At 43.6% G+C, this 19,724-nt stretch overlaps 1 protein-coding gene across 1 annotated transcript in view; it reads right to left on the minus strand.

Annotated features, from left to right (window-relative positions):
• Positions 1-4,668: 4,668 nt before the first annotated feature.
• gdi2 (GDP dissociation inhibitor 2) overlaps positions 4,669-19,724 on the minus strand; it is a 33,060-nt gene continuing 18,004 nt past the window's right edge. The window contains exons 4-11 of the mRNA XM_070897176.1: positions 18,310-18,444; positions 15,935-16,133; positions 14,838-14,969; positions 12,961-13,060; positions 11,478-11,649; positions 10,333-10,477; positions 7,234-7,288; positions 4,669-5,781 (exon numbers count right to left, since the gene is read on the minus strand). Of these exons, the coding sequence (XP_070753277.1) occupies positions 5,611-5,781; positions 7,234-7,288; positions 10,333-10,477; positions 11,478-11,649; positions 12,961-13,060; positions 14,838-14,969; positions 15,935-16,133; positions 18,310-18,444 (1,109 nt within the window). The 3' untranslated portion in view covers positions 4,669-5,610. The remainder of the gene's footprint in view (positions 5,782-7,233; positions 7,289-10,332; positions 10,478-11,477; positions 11,650-12,960; positions 13,061-14,837; positions 14,970-15,934; positions 16,134-18,309; positions 18,445-19,724) is intronic.

Raw genomic sequence — 19,724 nt, forward strand, 5'->3', positions numbered from 1 at the left:
TGGATAACTTTGGCCATTCACTTTCTCCTCTCTCTCAAAGTTTAAAATCCATTCTACAGCAGTCATCCGCCTCACATAAACAACAGAGACAGAACAATGCCATAAACAGCAGAGCTATATAAAAACTAGGAGTCAGCCAATGGTGGGAAACAGTGCATAATTTAGGCCAACACCCCTGGCTCAGGCCCATCTCAATGTTTATTATACTGGCACAATCCATAATTGTAGTAGTGGGGAATCATGATCTGCTACCAGAGAAAACTCAACCACAATATGCAAGCCCCGAGGAGATAAACCAATTGAGGGGTCACTAAGGATATTTCCCCCGCAAGGTGGGGAATCTGTATGAATAAAAAATGTATATTAATGATAGAATTGATATGGGATGTATGTAATAAAGGTGAATTTAGTGTGGATGTATAAATGTTGAAAGTGCAGATTACAGACTGCGGTTTGATCTCCAGCGCACAAAACAGATACATCAAGTTCAAGTCTCTTCTGGGCAGCTTAAGGAAGATGATTTTCAGGGTAAATAACCCTATTGAAACTCACCAAACTAGCAGAACCATTGAAGAGTGTTAAGCGGAAAACGATTAACCTAATCAAGAAACGGCACCAGCTACTGCAGACAGTCACGTGTGTGAGGAAAGCCAATAAAGAACTGCCCTGAAACTAAGACCCAATCCTGGGACTTTACCAACTTATCTTGAATGACAATGAACCGTGAGATACAAAAAGGAAACCCCAAAGCCTGTTCTCTCTCTTTATGATCATGCAGAACCAAGGAAGATGACCACGAGATTTGCTGGAGTCAGAGGGAAGTATACATCTGTTTAAATCTGTAACTCATTACTTCATCACAACAGGTGGAGTCGTTAGGATACTAGTAGACTGCTGTTTTGTTCGATAGGCTACATTCAATGTGTGTTTAATAAACTTATTCCAAATTGTTTTAAAAGAATTGGTCTTGCTGTCAATTTAATGCCAGATAGATTTAGAAATCTTATTAAGCATGTAGTAGCAGGACATTTAGAAAATCATAATAGATTAAACCTCCCTTATCTGGAATCCTCAGGACCTGGCCTGTTCTGGATAAGGGATTTTTCCAGATGAGGGGTGGTCATGTTAAATTGGATGGTACAGGTATGGAGCAAGGGGATATTGGGGCTGGGAGTGTGGCAGAGCGATTAAATGGGGGGCGGGGGGGGGGGGGGGGGGGAGAAAGAGGGGGCAGTGGATTGTGGGTACAGGCCAGCAATTGCGGGAGTCGGCAGTGAGGAAGGACTTCAATTTGTTCATGTCCGAGTTCTTTGCATGCGCCACCCGTGGCCGGGAATGATTCTGGTTGACTGGGGGTTCCGGATAAGGGCGTTCTGGATAAGGCAGGTTCAACCTGTACAATCAAGCAGAGTCAACATGGTTTATGATGAAAGGGAAATAGTGTTTGACAAATTTACTAGAGTTCTTTGAAGATGGAACAAGCAGGGTGGATAAAGGGGAACCAGCAGATGTAGTGTATTTGCATTTCCAGAAGGCATCAGATAAGGTGCCACATGCAAGGCTACTGCACAAGATCTCATAGGGTTGGGGCTATTATGCTAACATGGATAGAGGATCATCTAACAGAAACCAGTTTTAAGATAAATGGGTCATTTTCAGATTGGTAAACTAACTAGTGGGGTTTCACAGAGGCTTCAACTATTTACAATCTATATTAATGACTTAGATGAAGGGACTGAGTGTACTGCCAAATTTAATGATACAAAGATAGGTGGGAAAGCAAGTTGTGAGGACACAAATAATCTGCAAAGGGATATATATATATATATATATATAGATTAAGTGAATGGGCAAACATTTGGCAAATGGATGTATAATGTGGGAAAATGTGACATTATCCACTTTGGTAGGAAGAATAAAAAAGCAACTTATTTTTTTTAAATGGAGTGACTACAAAAGTCTACAGTCAAGAGGGATCTGGGGGTCCTCGTACATGAAACAGAAAATGTTAGATGCAGGTACAGCAAGTAATCAGGAAGGTAAATGGAATGTTGGCCTTTATTTCAAGGGGGATGGAGTATAAAAGTAGGGAAGTCTTGCTACAACTGTACAGAGTATTGGTGAGACCTTTTAAAAATGGCAGTGTGATTAGCGATATTTTTGGCAAAATGCCAGGAAAAAAAAAAAATCAGTGACCAAAAACCAAATTTCTAGCCCTATATAGGCTTGATGGAGTAGATGCTTCTCCTCATGGGCGAATCTAGACTAGGGGGCATGGTTTCAAAATAAGGGATCGCCCATTTAAAATGGAGATGGAGGAATTTCTTAGAGGGCTGTGAATCTTTGGAATTTTCTACCTCAGCAGTGGAGGCTGGGTCACTGAATATATTCAAAGTGGATGCACAGATTTTTGAACTACAGGGGCGTCGAGGGTTATGGGAACAGGCAGCAAAGTGGACTGGAGGCCAAGATCAGATCGGCCACGATCTTATTAAATGGCAGACCAGGCTCGAGGTGCCAAATGGCCTACTCCTGCTCCTATTTATGTTCTTATGACACCCTCCATTAATGTTGTGTGACACTACCACCGTGCTAAATGGGATAGATTTAGAACAGATCTCGTAGCTCAAAACTGGGCATCCATGAGGCACTGTGGGCCATCTGCAACAGCAGCAGAATTCTATTCCACCACAATCTGTAACCTCATGGCCCAGCATATCCCTCACTCCATTATCAAGCCAGGGGAGCAACCTGATTCAAATGAGGAATGTGGAAGAGCATCCCAGGAGCAGCAGCAGGTGTACCTAAAAATGAAGTTCCAACCTGGGGAAGATGCAACACAGGACTACATACATGCTAAGCAGCAGTGGCAGCATACTATAAACAGCTAAGCAATTCCACAATCAATGGAACAGATCAAAGCTCTGCCACATCCAGTCATGAATGGTGGTGGACAATTAAACAATTAACGGGAGGACAGGCTCCATGATCATCCCATCCTCAATGATGGTGGAGCCCAGCACACTAGTGCAAAAGACAATGCTGAAGCATTTGCAACCATCTTCAGTCAGGAATGCCAAGTGGGTGATCCATATCGGCCTCCTTGAGGTCCCCATCATCACAAAGCCAATCTTCAACCAATTCGATTCCAGATGATATCAAGAAACAGCTGAGCACACTGGGTGCAGCAAAGGTTATGGGCCTAGACCACATTCCAGCTGTCGTGCTGAAGACTTGTGTTCCAAACTGAGCTGTGTCTCCAGCCAATATGTTCCAGTACAACTACAATGCTGGCACCTACTCAACAATGTGGAAAACTGCCCAGGTATGTCCTGTTCACAAAAAGCAGGACAAATCCAATCTGGCCAATCAGTCTACTCAATCGTCAGCAAAGTGACACAGCAGTGCTATCAAGCAGCACTTACTCACCAATGCTCAGTTCGGGTTTCGCCAGAACGACTCTGCTCCAGATCTCATTACAGCCTTGCTTCAAACCTGGTCAAAAGAGCTGAATTCTAGAAGTGAGGCAAGAGTGAATGCCCTTGACACCAAGGCAGCATTTGACTGAGTGGCATCAAGGAGCCCTAGTAAAATTGAAGTCAATGGAAATCAGGGGGAAAACTCTCCACTGGCTGAAGTTATACCTAGCACAAAGGAAGATGGTTATGGTTGGAGATCAATCATCTCAAGACATCATTGTAGGAGCTTCTCAGGAGTGTCCTAGGCCCAACCATCTTCAGCTGCTTCATCAATGACCGTCCTTCTATCTTAAGGTCAGAAGTGGGGATGCTCGCTGATTGCAGATTGTTCAGTTCCATTCGCAACTCCTCAGATAATGAATTAGTTCATACCCGAATGCAGCAAGACCTGGATGACATTCAGCCTTGAGCAAATATGTGGCACACAAATGCCAGGCAATGACCATCTCCAACAACCAAGTGTCAAACCACTTGCCCCATGACATTCAATGGGATTACAATTACCAAATCCCCCATCAACATCCCAAGGGTCACCATTGATCATAAACTTAACTGGACCAGCCACAAATACCTTGGCTACAATAGCAGGTCAAAGGCTGGGTACTCTGCAGTGAGTGACTCACCTCCTGACTCCCCAAAGCCTTTCCACCATTTACAAGGCACAAGTCAGGAGAGTGATGGAATACTCTCCACTTGCCTGGATGATTGCAGCTCCAACAACACTAAGCTTGACACCATCCAAGACAAAGCAGTCTGCTTGATTGGCACCCCATCCATTACTTTAAACATTCACTGCGTGCACCACTAGCACACCATGGCTGCAGTGTATACCATCTACAAGATGTACTGCAGCAACTTGCCAAGGCTTCTTAGGCAACACCGCCCAAACCCGTAACCCATACTATCTAGAAGTAGAAGGGCAGCAGGGGCATGGGAACACCATCATCTGCAAATTGCCCTCCAAGTTACACACCGTCCTGTCTTGGAAATAGATAGCTGTTCCTTCATTGTCACTGGGTCAAAATCCTGGAACTCCCTCCCAAACAGCACTGTGGGAGTACCTTCTTCATTAGGACTGTAGCAGTTCAAGGCAGCAGCTCACCACCACCATCTCAAGAGCAATAAATGCTGGCCTTGCCAGTAACACCCACATCCACGAACAAAAAAAAAGAAAGCTTGAACTCAAAAGTATGTGGTAGATTCAAAAAGCATACAGCAGTTTATTTGAAGACCATATAACTTTTCAGTACAGAAGCCATTTTGTGCCAAGTGGTCATGACAGAACTTTTAAGCTCTTAAAACATCTCACTGCATTCAGTTTCCAACAAGGATAGAAGTCATTCACATCCACCTGCTTTGAAATCGGTTCTTCATTTGACTAAAATTCCCAAGTTGCCTTTAATATACATTGTCTATAGCTGAGTTTAAAAGCATGGTTTACTTAAACTCATGGTATCCAGGGTTAAATTAGGGTATTCTTTAGCAAGATTAGGGTCACCTCCACAAACTCTAAATATGGAATTAACTGGATCCAAAAGGAAGTCTCGTCGGTGCCACCCAAATTATTTGAAACCCCAGAAATGTAAACAAGATTAAAAATTATACAAGTTTCTAGTGTTTAGAAATAGCTGGTGGTACATACAAGTTTATTGTGAAGTTGCAGTTTTACATAATCAATCCATCATAAACAGTTAATCGATTACACAAATGAATTTTGAAACCATTAAATGTTAGAGCTGATGTTAAAGCAGATGGCAGTAAATACTTCAAACAATATGGAATATTGATTTAGCATTTTTACATCTTTCCATGTATACAGTAAGAATGCATCTGAATTAAGTCATGGCTTCCCCAACCCCCTTCCTCCAAATCCTCTGATCAAAACTTTTCAGACATCAGTAAATTGTCTTCTTTGGACAGCACCCCTAAGATATCAGCAAAATTTACATATGATGCCAAAGACAATTGATGGGGTTTCCATCTAGAATCAGTGCAATACTTGTCGGGATCTTGAAGATGAGATTTAAAAATTAAGCAGGCCCCCACAATACAAACTCTCTTTCTGCAATGCTCATTAAGTTCCTTAATGATACACCAGTTGAATCAGCCAATTAAGTACAAGATTTCAGGTTTACTTTGAAGTGGGTTCTTTCTGCTCGTCTTCTCCGAAGATATCATTCTGCTTGCGCTTCATTTCTTCAAAGTCGAACTCAACTCCCATCATCCTCCTGTAAATATCTTTGATATCATCACAGGTGGTCTCAAAGTGGGTGGTTGCGTCGTATGTTCTCGAAATGAAAATCTGTTAAATATCAAAAGTAACCAGTTAATACAGAAGTGAGTTTGCCTCAGGGCTGTTTTTTGACCATCAGCTATGTAGAACCAGTTTTCCAAATTATAGAGCACCGCTCCTCTTATCCAGCTCAGCAGGCCTGTCAAATTTGGTTCAAAATAACTATTTGATAGGGAGTCAGAGCATCTCTACCAATGGCTTCTCTTCCCATCCAGCACCATCACCTCAGGAGACACCCCACCCCCAAGAATCTAACCTCCTGTTCTTCATCTATACCCTAACCCTTGGCAATATTAGCCAAAGATAGGTGGTCAGCTTCTACAGGCCCAAAGTCTGTAGTTGTCAATCTGCTCAAATCATTCCCTCATGTCCACCTTTTATGCATTTGCCCAGAGTAAAACCCTTACTCTGCCCCACCCTGATCATGGCCCCCATCTTTGCTTCAAGTCCAAGGGCGCATAACTGGTTAAGCCATTCAACGCCAGATCTAGCTGGACCACATCAACTATCAGGCCCTGCTCTCCTCTGACAAAGCTGCTCACTGCTCAGGATCATCCCAGAATACAAAGATAATCCTTGGCTTCTTTTCTCCAAACAGTTTCCTTAAAGCCCTCTCCCCTGGCCTTCCACCCTCCAACAAAGTGAAAGGAGCTCAATAGTTTTCTTGGTCACTACGATTGTGACTACTTGTTCAGCTGCCTCGGCCACATTTCCCCCCTTCCCCACCACGCCAAGTCCTGAACCCACATCTTCCTTTTGTTTCTCACTTACCTCTCAGCTCATCTTGTCCATGAGAACCACCTCATGCTCTTGAGCCCATTCCCACCAAACTGCTGTCCATCCAACTTCCTTTCATGGCCCCCATGCGAGCCCGTATTGTAAATGGTTGTCCCTTGGATACTACCCTCTTTCAAAAGTCTCATCACCCCTCAAAAACACTCACCCTGGAACTGTGCAAACTACCGCAATATCTCCAACCTCCCTTTCCTCTTCAAAATCCTTGAACATGCTGCATTCCAAATTTGTGCCCATCTTTCCCGCAACTCCACGTTTTGAATCTCCCCAATCAGGTTTCCATCCCCGCCACAAAACTGAAACTGCCCCAACATAAGGATTTGGAGTAGAACATACAATCCCTCGAGCCTGCTCTGCCAGTCAATATGATTACAGCCGATCTTTGACCTCAACTCCACTTTCCCATCCAACCCCCACATCCCTTGATTCCTCTAGAGTCCAAAAATCTACGGGTGGGGTTTGAACTCAACCTTCCGACTCAGTGTACAGCCACTAAGCCAAACTGAAATCGTTACTACAGATATTACCAGGAATTATCATGTGATATTCACAGCTCACAGCTGCCAGAAACAGTTCCACTGGCCAAATAATTTATAACTCAAATTCAGTTTCCACAAATTTCTTTTGGTCACTAGTCTCCTGTGATTTACATCATCGTGTTCTTACCTGGCTTTCAGTTCCCACGTCAACTGGAACGTACATATCACTGAGGCAGACAAATCTGGAGAAAGCATATGATAAATTTTGCTAAATACCAAATTATCCCAGGAAAAGAACATCTTAATTTGGGCCACATCAATTCAATCTACAGGCCCATGGCTTTAAAAATGAAAGTGATAAAGTTACAAGTTTCATGCATCAGATAATGGAACAGCTCTTAATAGTTTGAACTGCACAAGTCATTTAATGTGTGTCAGGATATAAAATGCCAGTCAGCTCCTGAAGCCTTCAGGAAAGCTGGCCAGCCACTAGAAGGCATGCCAGTCCTCCCCAATTCCTTCCAAAATAGAAAAACAAAAAAGGGATACAGAGACATGGGCAGGGAAGTAGTAGGTGGCTCCAGTTCCACAGCTAGCACTGGTACGATAGGTTAAATGGTATTTGCCTAAGCAGTCATTTCTATGATTCTATGAAAGCACGATTAACTCCGATTTAACTGGCTGTACCCTAGGCACCATTTCTGAGCATTCGGGAACGACTATCCTGTATTGACACAAAACACGAGCTGCTGATGGATGCACCGTAATCCAACATGAAATCACAAGCAAAACACATGGCCTTCCACACTGATGCTAATCAATGCAACACCAAGACATCTGCCACAGTCATCCTCCATTTCATTGGGGAAGTTAACAGCAGCCCTATGTAATACAAGTGTAATAGCAGCACCTGCCACACATAAATCTGTGGACCATACTAGCAATGCTTCCAAGATAAAATTAGTTGATAGGACGTGAAGAAGTATGGTGAGAGGAGGCCTGTGTGGAGCATAAACACTGGCATAGACCTGTTGGGCAGAACGGCCTTTTTCTGGGCTGTAAATTCTTTGTAATTCTATGCAGATAGGTGGTCAGCTTCTACAGGCCCAAAGTCTGTAGTTGTCAATCTGCTCAAATCATTCCCTCATGTCCACCTTTTATGCATTTGCCCAGAGTAAAACCCTTACTCTGCCCCACCCTGATCATGGCCCCCATCTTTGCTTCAAGTCCAAGGGTGCATAACTGGTTAAGCCATTCAACGCCAGATCTAGCTGGACCACATCATAAGTGATCGGAGTTTAAGTTTAGACTGGCAAAATTCGACAAGATCGCAATATTAATACGAATATTTAGAAAGGTTACCTTTAACTGGAATGAAGGATAAAGACAAGTTTCATGGACACACTGCTTCATAGTAGGGTGACTACATTCCTATTTTCCAGGGAAAGTTCTCAGATGTAATACTGTGTCCCTGGGCGACAAATGTTCCCAGAAGAGTCCCCGGTTCACAAAACTCGTCCCCGAATACCCTCGCTGCCATTTTATTTGAATAAGCTCCATGCATCCTAATGGCAGCTTGCATAAATCCACGCTCGCACTCAGGGACTTCGACGGACCAGTCAAAGGGCCAAAGTTGATTGACAGATTCCCAGTGGCAGCGACGAACTAATGAAAGGATTGAAACTAATGTGCCAGGGTTATCCCCCTCTCCACTAATCTGGTTCTGCCAGGGTGACCCACTTCCACACTCTTGTCTGTCTGGTTTTGGGGATGGCCATCTGGCGATTTTGACTGAATTACTGTTTGTATGTATTTCTATTACTACTAAGTGGGTTGAGACTGCTCACTTTTCCCTTTAGGGCCATTACCCCAACAAGACTGGGCTGAAAGAAGCCCACAAATGGTTGTTAAAAGGCCTCATACCATATTTATTCCAAGGTTTGGCATTTTTATTGACCAGACAATCACAAAATGGGGGATGACAGATCTCTCCTTCAAACAAGGTCCCATAAACTTCTAATCAATTAATTGTCTATCAAAAAACAACTATTGCAGACCTCCCCCAATATAAAGCCTCACCATAAAGTATTTTCTTCCAAGATGTCCAAAAACAATTCCAAATATTAAAACATACTTCTGTTCCACAGGCTCCAGTAATACTGTTGGTATGTATTACTATACAAACAAACTGAATAACGCACCACTAGGTGGCGAATGGCATTTCTGTTAATTATTAAAATGTGAACACTCGTTATGGCCACATTACTGACTGCATAATGGTTGATGGAGTTAATTTCTATGCATATTCCACTAGCAGAAGCAACAAAGTAGTCATGCCGGTTTTCTTGAAATGCGGCGATAGCATTAATAAATCTATGAAAAATAAATGACTTGGGCAGCGATGTGAAGAGAGATGTGAGCCAGCAGTATAGACAGTGGGTACGTAAAACTGACATTCCTGAACAGTGTTATTGTGCTATTTATAACCGGCGTCTGATGCGCTTTAATAGTGTGATGTTATATCTGCGGTAATTATATGCACATTTGTTTTACAACTGTAGTGTATATGTCCAACTGTTAAAATTCTGGGCTGCTAAAAATGTGGCCTCGCTACGCTGTGCAATCTACATTTTCCGTCCTGGAACTTTGCTGTGCTCCCACCCAGTGTCCACCCGGATTCGGTTTGGAAAATAACGATCACTCTACTTTATAGAGTAGTTCATTTTAATGCAGTTCTTCTTCACGTTTGGGCTTTTACTTTTAGTAGTATTTTTAAATACACATGGGGAAGCGGTCTTTGCTGGCCGTTTCAACTTTTGTATCCAATGTCAGGGCAGCTACAGAAAAGGTTTGGTGCTACCCACACAGCATGCCTCAAGTGGCCAGAAAAACATACAATTAGACTCGCATCCATTAATGCGACCAATTAACAACTATCAAATTTCCATCAAATTGGAGAGTGTGTCCCCAATACTGAGTGGGTTGAGACTGCTCACTGTTCCCTTTAGGGCCTTTATCCCAACAGGGCTTGGTTGAAATAAGCCCACAGATGGCTGTTAAAAGCCCATGTCATATTTATTCAAAGGTCTGGCATTTTTATTGACCAGACCATCGCAACATAGGGATGACAGATTTCTCCTTCAAACAAATTCCCATAAACTTCTCCTAATCAACTCATTGCCTATCAAAATAAAAAAACGATTTCAGACATCCTTCAATATAAAGCCTCACTATAAAATATTCTCTTCCAAGATGTCTAAAAACAATTCCAAATATTAAAGCATACTTCTGTTCCACAGGCTCCAGAAGATCGAGTGCGGGTTGAATTTCACTTTCAGGGTCATTGGTCTCCACTGTTGTGCTAATAATGGCAATGTACTTTCCTTGAGCAGCTACATTGTGTGCGTAGGATATCATGCAAATGTAGATGTCTAGGGAATGTTAAAACAGATTATGAAATCAAACACAGTCAAACAAACTAACAAGTTGCCCATTATCTTAAGCTCTTCAAAAGATTACAAATGTGACAAAAGATTAGTGCTCCAAAAATGTCCAGTCAATTTGAAACTTACTGCCCCGGGTTCTACTAGTAGCAAAGACTTCTGCCACCATAAATCTGACATTTTCTCATCAGGCTGGTGACCAGGTACAGTCTCATCAACTCTCATTCCTTCCCTTTGGAGCTGCACCTACTCTTCCTAATTCGGATTTTATCCAACCTTTGGGCGTTGTCATTTTTTCCCTCTGCTCCCATCTTGCACAGTCTGCATGCCTGACACGAGACTCCCTAAGCAAGTGCTCTACTCAGAACTCCTACAGGGCAAGCAAGCCCCAGGTGGGCAGAGGAAACGCTTCAAGGACACCCTCAAAGCCTCCTTGATAAAGTGCAACATCCCCACCAGCACCTGGGAATCCCTGGCCCAAGACCGCCCAAAGTGGAGGAAGAGTATCCAGGAGGGTGCTGAGCACCTCGAGTCTCATTGCCAAGAGCATGCAGAAACCAAGCACAGGCAGCAGAAGGAGCGTGCGTCAAACCAGACTCCCCACCCACCCTTTCCTTCAACCATTTGTTTGCCCCACCTGTTGAGATTGTAATTCCCGCATTGGACTGTACAGCCACCAGAGAGCTCACTTAGAGTGAAAGCAAGTCTTCCTCGATTTCAAGGGACTGCCTATGATGACTACTCCTTTAGGTACTCCAATATATAATAAATGTTCCAGAATCAAGGGCAAGTAGGCAACCCATTTATAGCCCTTGCTCAATACTAAACAAGCTAGCTGCAAATTGATAGGTACTTGATCTCCTTGGAGAACATATCTCTGCTCAAATTTGAGCACAAGTTGTCTACTGCCCACTGCCCTTAAAAGGGCAAGCCTTTGCAGATCACTTCCAGGGCCATAATGAAATATAGATTTGCGAAAGCTACTCACCAGATTTTCTGTTGACCTGATTTTGTGGAATGATAATCTGACAGGAATTTACATCGGATATGCTCTTAATGGTGTGACTCAGGATGCAGATGACTCGAATCACCTGGCCAACTTTCTTCACACGGTCGGACACGTAACTGGGGTCACAGATCAGCTGCTTACAGCGGGCAATCTGCAAACAAAATACATTTTGATTAAATCTGACATAGCTCCAGAAGTCTCAGCGCAGGCGGCTACTTGGCCTGGGGCACCTCTGCCAGCAAGCAGCGGTTTTGCTGCCAATTTTCAAACAAGCACTCCTTTTTGTGGAAAGGCATCAATTCCGCAAACAGGATTTGTACAAACTCAATGCTGCCTTCACAAAACATTCCATGGACTATTTTGGGAGGATTGTTCCACCATTTAGTGTTTAAACTGGTAGTCAATCCCAATGGCTCAAATGAATAGTAAAGTTACTGCTGGTTAAGGCACTTCGATCGAAACTAGCCAACAGCTCTTGAAAGGTAAAAAGAATTGTTTTGACTGGTCCGTTTTGTCAGTGAGTGTTCAAATATCTCGAGTGCTCGAATATCTAGTGACCAAAGTGAAACTACAGTATCACCATTCCACCAAAATATTTAGTCCCAAGAAATCGGAACATGTTCAAAAATATCACATCCATTTATTATTTTTACATTATTATGCTACGCTCTAGCGGTTATATTGATAGAAATAGAAATAAACGATGGTTATAACTTGTCCTGCATGTTCAACTGTTGGAAAATAATGTAGCTTAACAATTCATGTTGAATTGTCTCAGCAGGCACTTACTCGGGTCTGCCTTTGGAGAGACTGAACAAACAGGCAAAAATCACAAATCTCCAGTCCAGATCACAAGGGATTATCCAAGTAAAAACCAGAAAAGGAAAGCGATCAGGCCGCTCGGGTGCTACCAACAGCAGACCCAAATGTGTAGCATTGATATTGTTCAAGTGCAGGAGGCTTGGACATTAAGTGTTGTCATATTTACAGAGACTGGAAAGTATTTCAATCCCAATAACCCCCATTCAGCACAATGGAAAAGCCAGTGATGTTCAAACTTGTGCATAGAAACATAGAAAATAGGTGCAGGAGTAGGCCATCTGACCCTTTGAGCCTGCATCACCATTCAATAAGATCATGGCTGATCATTCCTTCAGTATCCCTTTCCTGCTTTCTCTCCATACCTCTTGATCCCTTTAGCCGCAAGGGCATGGAGACCTCCTCCAAATAAATATTAACACTCCCAGAAACCAGTAGCATCCTAACTTTCGAAAGACAGTATCAGCTACCCGAAGGAAAGAGGCACAACGGTCGCACAGCTTCTTTACAACATATCTACAGTGGAACAAAATTGTGCTACAAGACAAATAATTGGAAAAAGTTGCTTGGACAGAAGTCCTCCGCATCCAGGGACTCCAGTTTAATAAATGATTTAAGCTCGCAAAGCACTTTAAGGTCTCACCTCTCCCTCAGACTTGACTCCAACCACATGTCCATTTTCCACAATTATTTCTTCAATAGGCTTGTTTAACATATAGGTCCCACCATAAATGGCACTTAACCTACAAAAAGGAAAAAATAGCTTAAACCAGCTTGCTCAGTGCTTATGTATAGCTGTTGGACAGTTTGTAGGTGTAACCTTTAAGAGGCAGGTTTCACAAGTTATTCAAGAATCAGACCAAAAGACACGGAAAAAAACTGAATACCCTGTATAAGAACATTGGAAGTGTCCAAGCACATTCCCAAACATGCAAACCATGTTAAATTCCCTCAGTTTAGGAATACTGAACTCAGCCTAGGAATACTGAACTCAGCCATTTGAGCCATAACCATTTTGTTCCTTGGCACTCATTCTGGACCATTTCAAACAAAAGCCAATATACTTGAAGATACAAGTGTTTTTCCTACAGTCAGTGTGAATATTTAGATCCTTAACTGTGAAGTACAGATTTATCTCCACTCTCGAAGTCGCAGACCACCGAGACACTGCATACAGGCATCAGTAATCAGGATTGCAAATATTGACCAGTTGTATCTCAACACCAAATGTTTCACTGTACTCCACCTGCCTGTACCAAAATATGTTCTGGCTTTCACGTGTGAAAGCAAAACACAAAAAAAACACTTGTTTACTTACTATAAACAAACACCCAAGTATAGAATGAGCTGAGGATAGTTAGCCCATCAAGCCCACACTTGACATGAAATCACCAGACTATTTAATTTAATGGAGGCAACTGCACAAAGTTCCAAGAGAAAATATATATTTCTCCAATCTTATCAATCCTGACCAGCAACATTGCAGTGGCATTTCAGCAGGAACATTAACATCTTGTATTTGATGTTCGTGGGAGTAGCTTAGAAAAAGGTTAGTGTGTTCTTCAAGCTTTAATCATTAAGTTAAACAAGATTTATAATTAAATGCAATTAACAGATTCAAGAGTTTGAAGTAAACATACAAGTTATACACGTGCTGTTTAAAATCTCCAGCCAAGAGGAAACTTTTCAAAATAAATGAATATTGGCTCCACTCATTTGGACAGACTAAAGTTTTTTACATTCTCAATAGTTTGAGACTAGGTGGGCCGCACAAAGTTACCAGAATACACAATATCCAACCCTGTAAGTTTGTGCAAATTAAGATTTAACCATCAAAAAAGTATTCATTAAAAGGAAAAATCTCAAAGTATTAGGATCCCAACAATTCCTGAGAAAATGATACACAGGTCTGTGACCACATGACCCACACTCAGTTACTGATCCCAGCCTCAGTGCTGTGCATAAACCACAAGTGGAGTCAGGCACTTTCACAAGAGGTTGGGATGATTGGAGTCATACCAGGCTGTGCATGCACTTCCTGGTGGGCAAAGGAGTGGCAATGGAAAAGGTCTCAGCACTGCCCATAGGATCTGAGATAGCCTGAAAGAGCAGCTTACTACCAATGTTCCCTGCAAGTGTTTTTGGGTGCATGGCCCTTTTAAGTGGCTGAGCGGCCCATTCAAATTTTCGCGCATGTATGGTTATTCCAATTGAAAAACCTTCGAGCAGCCCGAGTGAGAGGTCCAGATCGCTGCACGTCTGCACAACTTAAAGGGAACATTGGTTACGACTCCCAGTTTTAAAAGCCTATAAAGTTCTATTTATATTTTTTTAAGGCTTTACAAATATGCAATTCATATCTATGATGTGGTCAAGTTTATTACAGGCGTTTTCTAGCTTAGAGTTTCAAGAATAAAATGCCTGAATCGAACACTTATTTCACACTGGATTTTCTTCCTTGCCCTGTATCCATCAACAGTCCATCTTTCTATTCAACAGAGAATTTGCAATAATGCTCACCTGGCAAAACCCTGAGGCAGCTCTCCAAGGCCGTAAAGAGGGTAAAGGTATGGACTTTTCCCATAGCGAGCCAGCGATTCACTGTAAAGTTTCATCCTGTTTAACGTCTCAAGGCAAGGTTGGTCAAGATATCTAAAAAAAAAGGTTAGAAAGATTTGAACGTGACCATATGAATATTTCTAAATAAGTTTGAGAATTGACTGATGGGATCATGCTACAGCTAGCGTTGGGCACGTACCATACGGGCAAGCTTATGATCTTAGTCGTATGAAGTAGAAGCAAAGTGGAGACCCACTGCTTCTCCCAAGAGGCACAGGGGGAAGGGAAGGGAAGGAAAGAAAACTCCTAGCATCCATGAGTCACGGATGCCCGAGAAGTAAACCAAGTTTATCCTGTGAAAGTACGCTCTGTAGCTTTCGCTCTACTCTGGTCAGACATCTCTCGTGAGAAGGAAAACCCACTAATACTATGCTACAGACCACCAGATCAGCACAAGGACTAAATTGTTCTTATGAGGCACAGAGGGAAATATGAGAACAAAGTAATGGGAGACTTCAAATCAAATATAAATTGGGGAAACCCAAGTAGTCTAGAATCAGATTTGGTAACCTGCTTCATCAAGGAGGCAATCGGAGGCAGGTGTCATCCTGAAACGGCAATAGTTCAAGAATTGGAGGTATTGGCACCCCTGTGTGACTAGATAACATTAAACATTATCTGGGAGTCGAAAATATTTAAGACCAGGAGCCAGGTATTTAATGGCTAAATTCAATTAAACAAGGGAATAAATAAAGCAAATAGATTGGGGAAGGCTGTTTGACCACACTTCAATAATGGCCAAGTTGAAGATATATAATTCTGAGCATGCAGGATAAAGAGTGAAAATGACAAGCTCAGACGAAACCAAAGCAACCCTGAATGGAATTAACAAATTTAGAGTGATACACAAACCCTACAGGGATAAAAGGAAAAGAGTTTCACTGGTATTATCTAAGTGCAGCAAACACAAAGGGTGATCAGAGAGGCAGAAACCTCATTTAGATACATAAAATATAAAAAAGTTAGACAGAAGAATTACTGCAGCAACAAGCACTCACTCATCTGTCCTGTACAAGGCTAGAGCATGGCCTGTGAAATCGATGACATCCTTCCCCAAGCCACATTTCTCATATACACCCCTCATAGTTGTTTTCTTGGGGTCAATGCCATCCCAAGTCAGGGGATCATTTTCATCGTAAACAGAAACACGCTGTAAAAGCTTCCTAAATCGATTTTTCTCCATAAAACCCAACAAATCTGTTTTAAAAAAAAAAGCCACATTAAATTACAGTCCAGCGCATGAACCCCTCATTGTTGAAACTCGCTTTACAATCCTGGCTCTATTACAGGAAATATAATTTTATCTTTCACTCATTTATGGTGGTCCAATAAACCAAATTAATCTGGTTTGTTTCATTTCATTTGGCAACAATGGCCTACACATTTTACAGTACTGTCATTCGACATATTTAGCATATTGGTATTAAAACACCAAGAGACACAAACCAAATGTTTCCTTTAATTTTTTTGGGTGCACAGCCCCTTTAAGGGGCTGCACGGCTCATTCCAAATGCCTCACATGCACAGGTTTTTCCTATTTTAAAGCTGGTGAGCCCGCCGCACGGGAGCCGCACCGCGCTACAAGGAACATTGAACTCATGTTCGTGGAATACCCAATTCATTAGCTTGAATTGCTCCTGCACAACATCCAGCAGTGACAGACCTGAAAGCATCTGGCACTGTGTTTCTTAAAATGCTCTGTCTATTCAGAATGCAAATTTGGAAACCTACCAATGACAATTTTTCCCCACAGTTCAAAAAAAGGTACATTAGTAAAGATTCACAAGGCTCATTTTTTCACTGATAGCCTAATGACAACAGTGGATTAAACCAATTCTTTAACTGCATGTGGCTGTAAGAATTTAGTAGAACCAGAGCACAGTCAAGGATACTGCAACACAAATGTTGATAAACTAACAGGACAATTTGCTGGCAGGTTATGTACAGGAAGCAGTACATGACACCAAGTGTTAGGATGTAGGTTAGTAAAATTTCCCAAAGAGTTAAAGCTTCTGATCTCGTGACTCATTACATTGCATAAAGCAGTGAGTTCACTGGCAAGAAACAAACAAAAATCACAACCCACCTAGCTTAAAAAGGAGCAGAAAACTGGCAGAAGTTATTTTATCCGTTCCACCCAACTTATTAAAAATTAAATGTTTCTATTAGTTGAGAGATTGCTTTTAGCACTGATGTGGCTATAAATAGAGCTGGAGCACCAGACCCTGGAATATCGTGGCGGAGGTGCGGTGAATGAGGGTACGGGGTCCAGAAGAGTCGAGGGCCCAGCGGCAGCGCGGACTTGCCCACAATGCGATATGTGTGCGCACTACATCTGTGCAGCAGAGCAGATCTCCAGTCGTCCTGGTTAATCCTTGCCACCTGATAAAGGCTGAGCTCTGTCAAGCCCGTGTGGTGGCTGATGTGCAACGGTCACCACACGTTAAAAAAATTCACGCACAGGCATCGTCCACCCCCTCAACTAGAGTTCAGGACTGGAACATTGGGACCTTCATTGAAACATCTGCGAACTCTCGTGGAAGCAAGTCATCCTCGTTCGCGGGACCGCCCATGATGATGATGACAGAGTCTGAATTGTTTCTTTCCTGGTTCTAAAGATCATTTAGCAATTAAAGGTGTGCCCCTTGGTAAAGACACAGGCCAATGAACAACCCACCCTGCGTTAAAAGTTACCGATTCTGCCTGGGAACTATAGCCAAGAGTTCCACAGTTGTTAGCTAATGCTCTGCGAAAGCAAAGAGGTTCCTGCTCCCTAGTCCCACGACCCCCAGAAATCTCTTTTGCTGAACAAAGTGCTTTCAAACACTACTCGAGGAGAAAAATATGAGAAACGGGAAAAAGAAAATTCAATATGATTTTGGTATCAAGGTCGACCATGTTACATCTAGTCAGCTGATTTCTGCCAGTGCACTCACTGCAAGTCTCAGATGAAGATGTACAATTTCGAGATCTTAAAAGCAAAGGATTACATGAGTTACAGGACCTGCAAGACCGTCGAAACACAATGGTACTAAAATCCAAAACCAGCACTAGCGCACAACACATGCCTGGTCTTCGAACTGGAAAAAGAGCTGCTCTACCAAAACAGGTAGCATCTATGTTTGCAAGTGCTTGACAAGTAGTTCTGGCCCAAATGTCAGATCAAAACCAAAAAAAAATTGGCTTTGGAAGATTACTGTCAAGTGCTTTCCTACATGAGCATTCACTAGATATTTCAGCTGGATTAGTTTTACTTCCATTTTTGAGAGAGATCAGACACAATTGGTACAAAAGAAAATGTTACCCGTGTCAAAAATTACATTTACTCTTTCCCAACCACCATTACCCTTTAAGCATTTTATTTCCTACTCACTGGAACCCAAGGCTTCCTTTTCAGTGGATGGCACCTTGTAGATTTTGCCTTTTTTGTAAACATAGCTGCCTTCAATAACCTTAAAGTCAAGGTAACGGGTAACTTCAGTATACAGTAGCATCTTCACAAGTTGACCTGCAAACAAAGGATTATACTTTTTAAAATGCATGTCACTACAAAGAGAGAAAATGAATGAGAACAAATGAAGGTGTATAGAGAGAGAGAGCGCGAGAGAGAGCGCGAGAGAGAGCGCGAGAGAGAGCGCGAGAGAGAGCGCGAGAGAGAGCGCGCGCGAGAGAGAGCGCGAGAGAGAGCGCGCGAGAGAGAGCGCGCGCGAGAGAGAGCGCGCGCGAGAGAGAGCGCGCGCGAGAGAGAGCGCGCGCGCGCGAGAGAGAGCGCGCGCGAGAGAGCGCGCGCGAGAGAGAGCGCGCGCGAGAGAGAGCGCGCGCGAGAGAGAGCGCGCGCGAGAGAGAGCGCGCGCGAGAGAGCGCGCGCGCGAGAGAGCGCGCGCGAGAGAGAGAGCGCGCGAGAGAGAGAGAGCGCGAGAGAGAGAGAGCGCGAGAGAGAGAGAGCGCGAGAGAGAGAGAGCGCGAGAGAGAGAGCGCGAGAGAGAGAGAGCGCGAGAGAGAGAGAGCGCGAGAGAGAGAGAGCGCGAGAGAGAGAGAGCGCGAGAGAGAGAGAGCGCGAGAGAGAGAGAGCGCGAGAGAGAGAGAGCGCGAGAGAGAGAGAGCGCGAGAGAGAGAGAGCGCGAGAGAGAGAGAGCGCGAGAGAGAGAGAGCGCGAGAGAGAGAGCGCGAGAGAGAGAGAGCGCGAGAGAGAGAGAGCGCGAGAGAGAGAGAGCGCGAGAGAGAGAGAGCGCGAGAGAGAGAGAGCGCGAGAGAGAGAGAGCGCGAGAGAGAGAGAGCGCGAGAGAGAGAGAGCGCGAGAGAGAGAGAGCGCGAGAGAGAGAGAGAGCGCGAGAGAGAGAGAGAGCGCGAGAGAGAGAGAGAGCGCGAGAGAGAGAGAGAGCGCGAGAGAGAGAGAGAGCGCGAGAGAGAGAGAGAGCGCGAGAGAGAGAGAGAGCGCGAGAGAGAGAGAGAGCGCGAGAGAGAGAGAGCGCGAGAGAGAGAGAGAGCGCGAGAGAGAGAGAGAGCGCGAGAGAGAGAGAGAGCGCGAGAGAGAGAGAGAGCGCGAGAGAGAGAGAGAGAGCGCGAGAGAGAGAGAGAGAGCGCGAGAGAGAGAGAGAGAGCGCGAGAGAGAGAGAGAGAGCGCGAGAGAGAGAGAGAGAGCGCGAGAGAGAGAGAGAGAGCGCGAGAGAGAGAGAGAGAGCGCGAGAGAGAGAGAGAGAGCGCGAGAGAGAGAGAGAGAGCGCGAGAGAGAGAGAGAGAGCGCGGAGAGAGAGAGAGAGAGCGCGAGAGAGAGAGAGAGAGCGCGAG

This window comes from Pristiophorus japonicus, chromosome 13 (genome assembly GCF_044704955.1).
Source record: "Pristiophorus japonicus isolate sPriJap1 chromosome 13, sPriJap1.hap1, whole genome shotgun sequence".
NCBI classification, from domain to species: Eukaryota; Metazoa; Chordata; class Chondrichthyes; family Pristiophoridae; genus Pristiophorus; species Pristiophorus japonicus.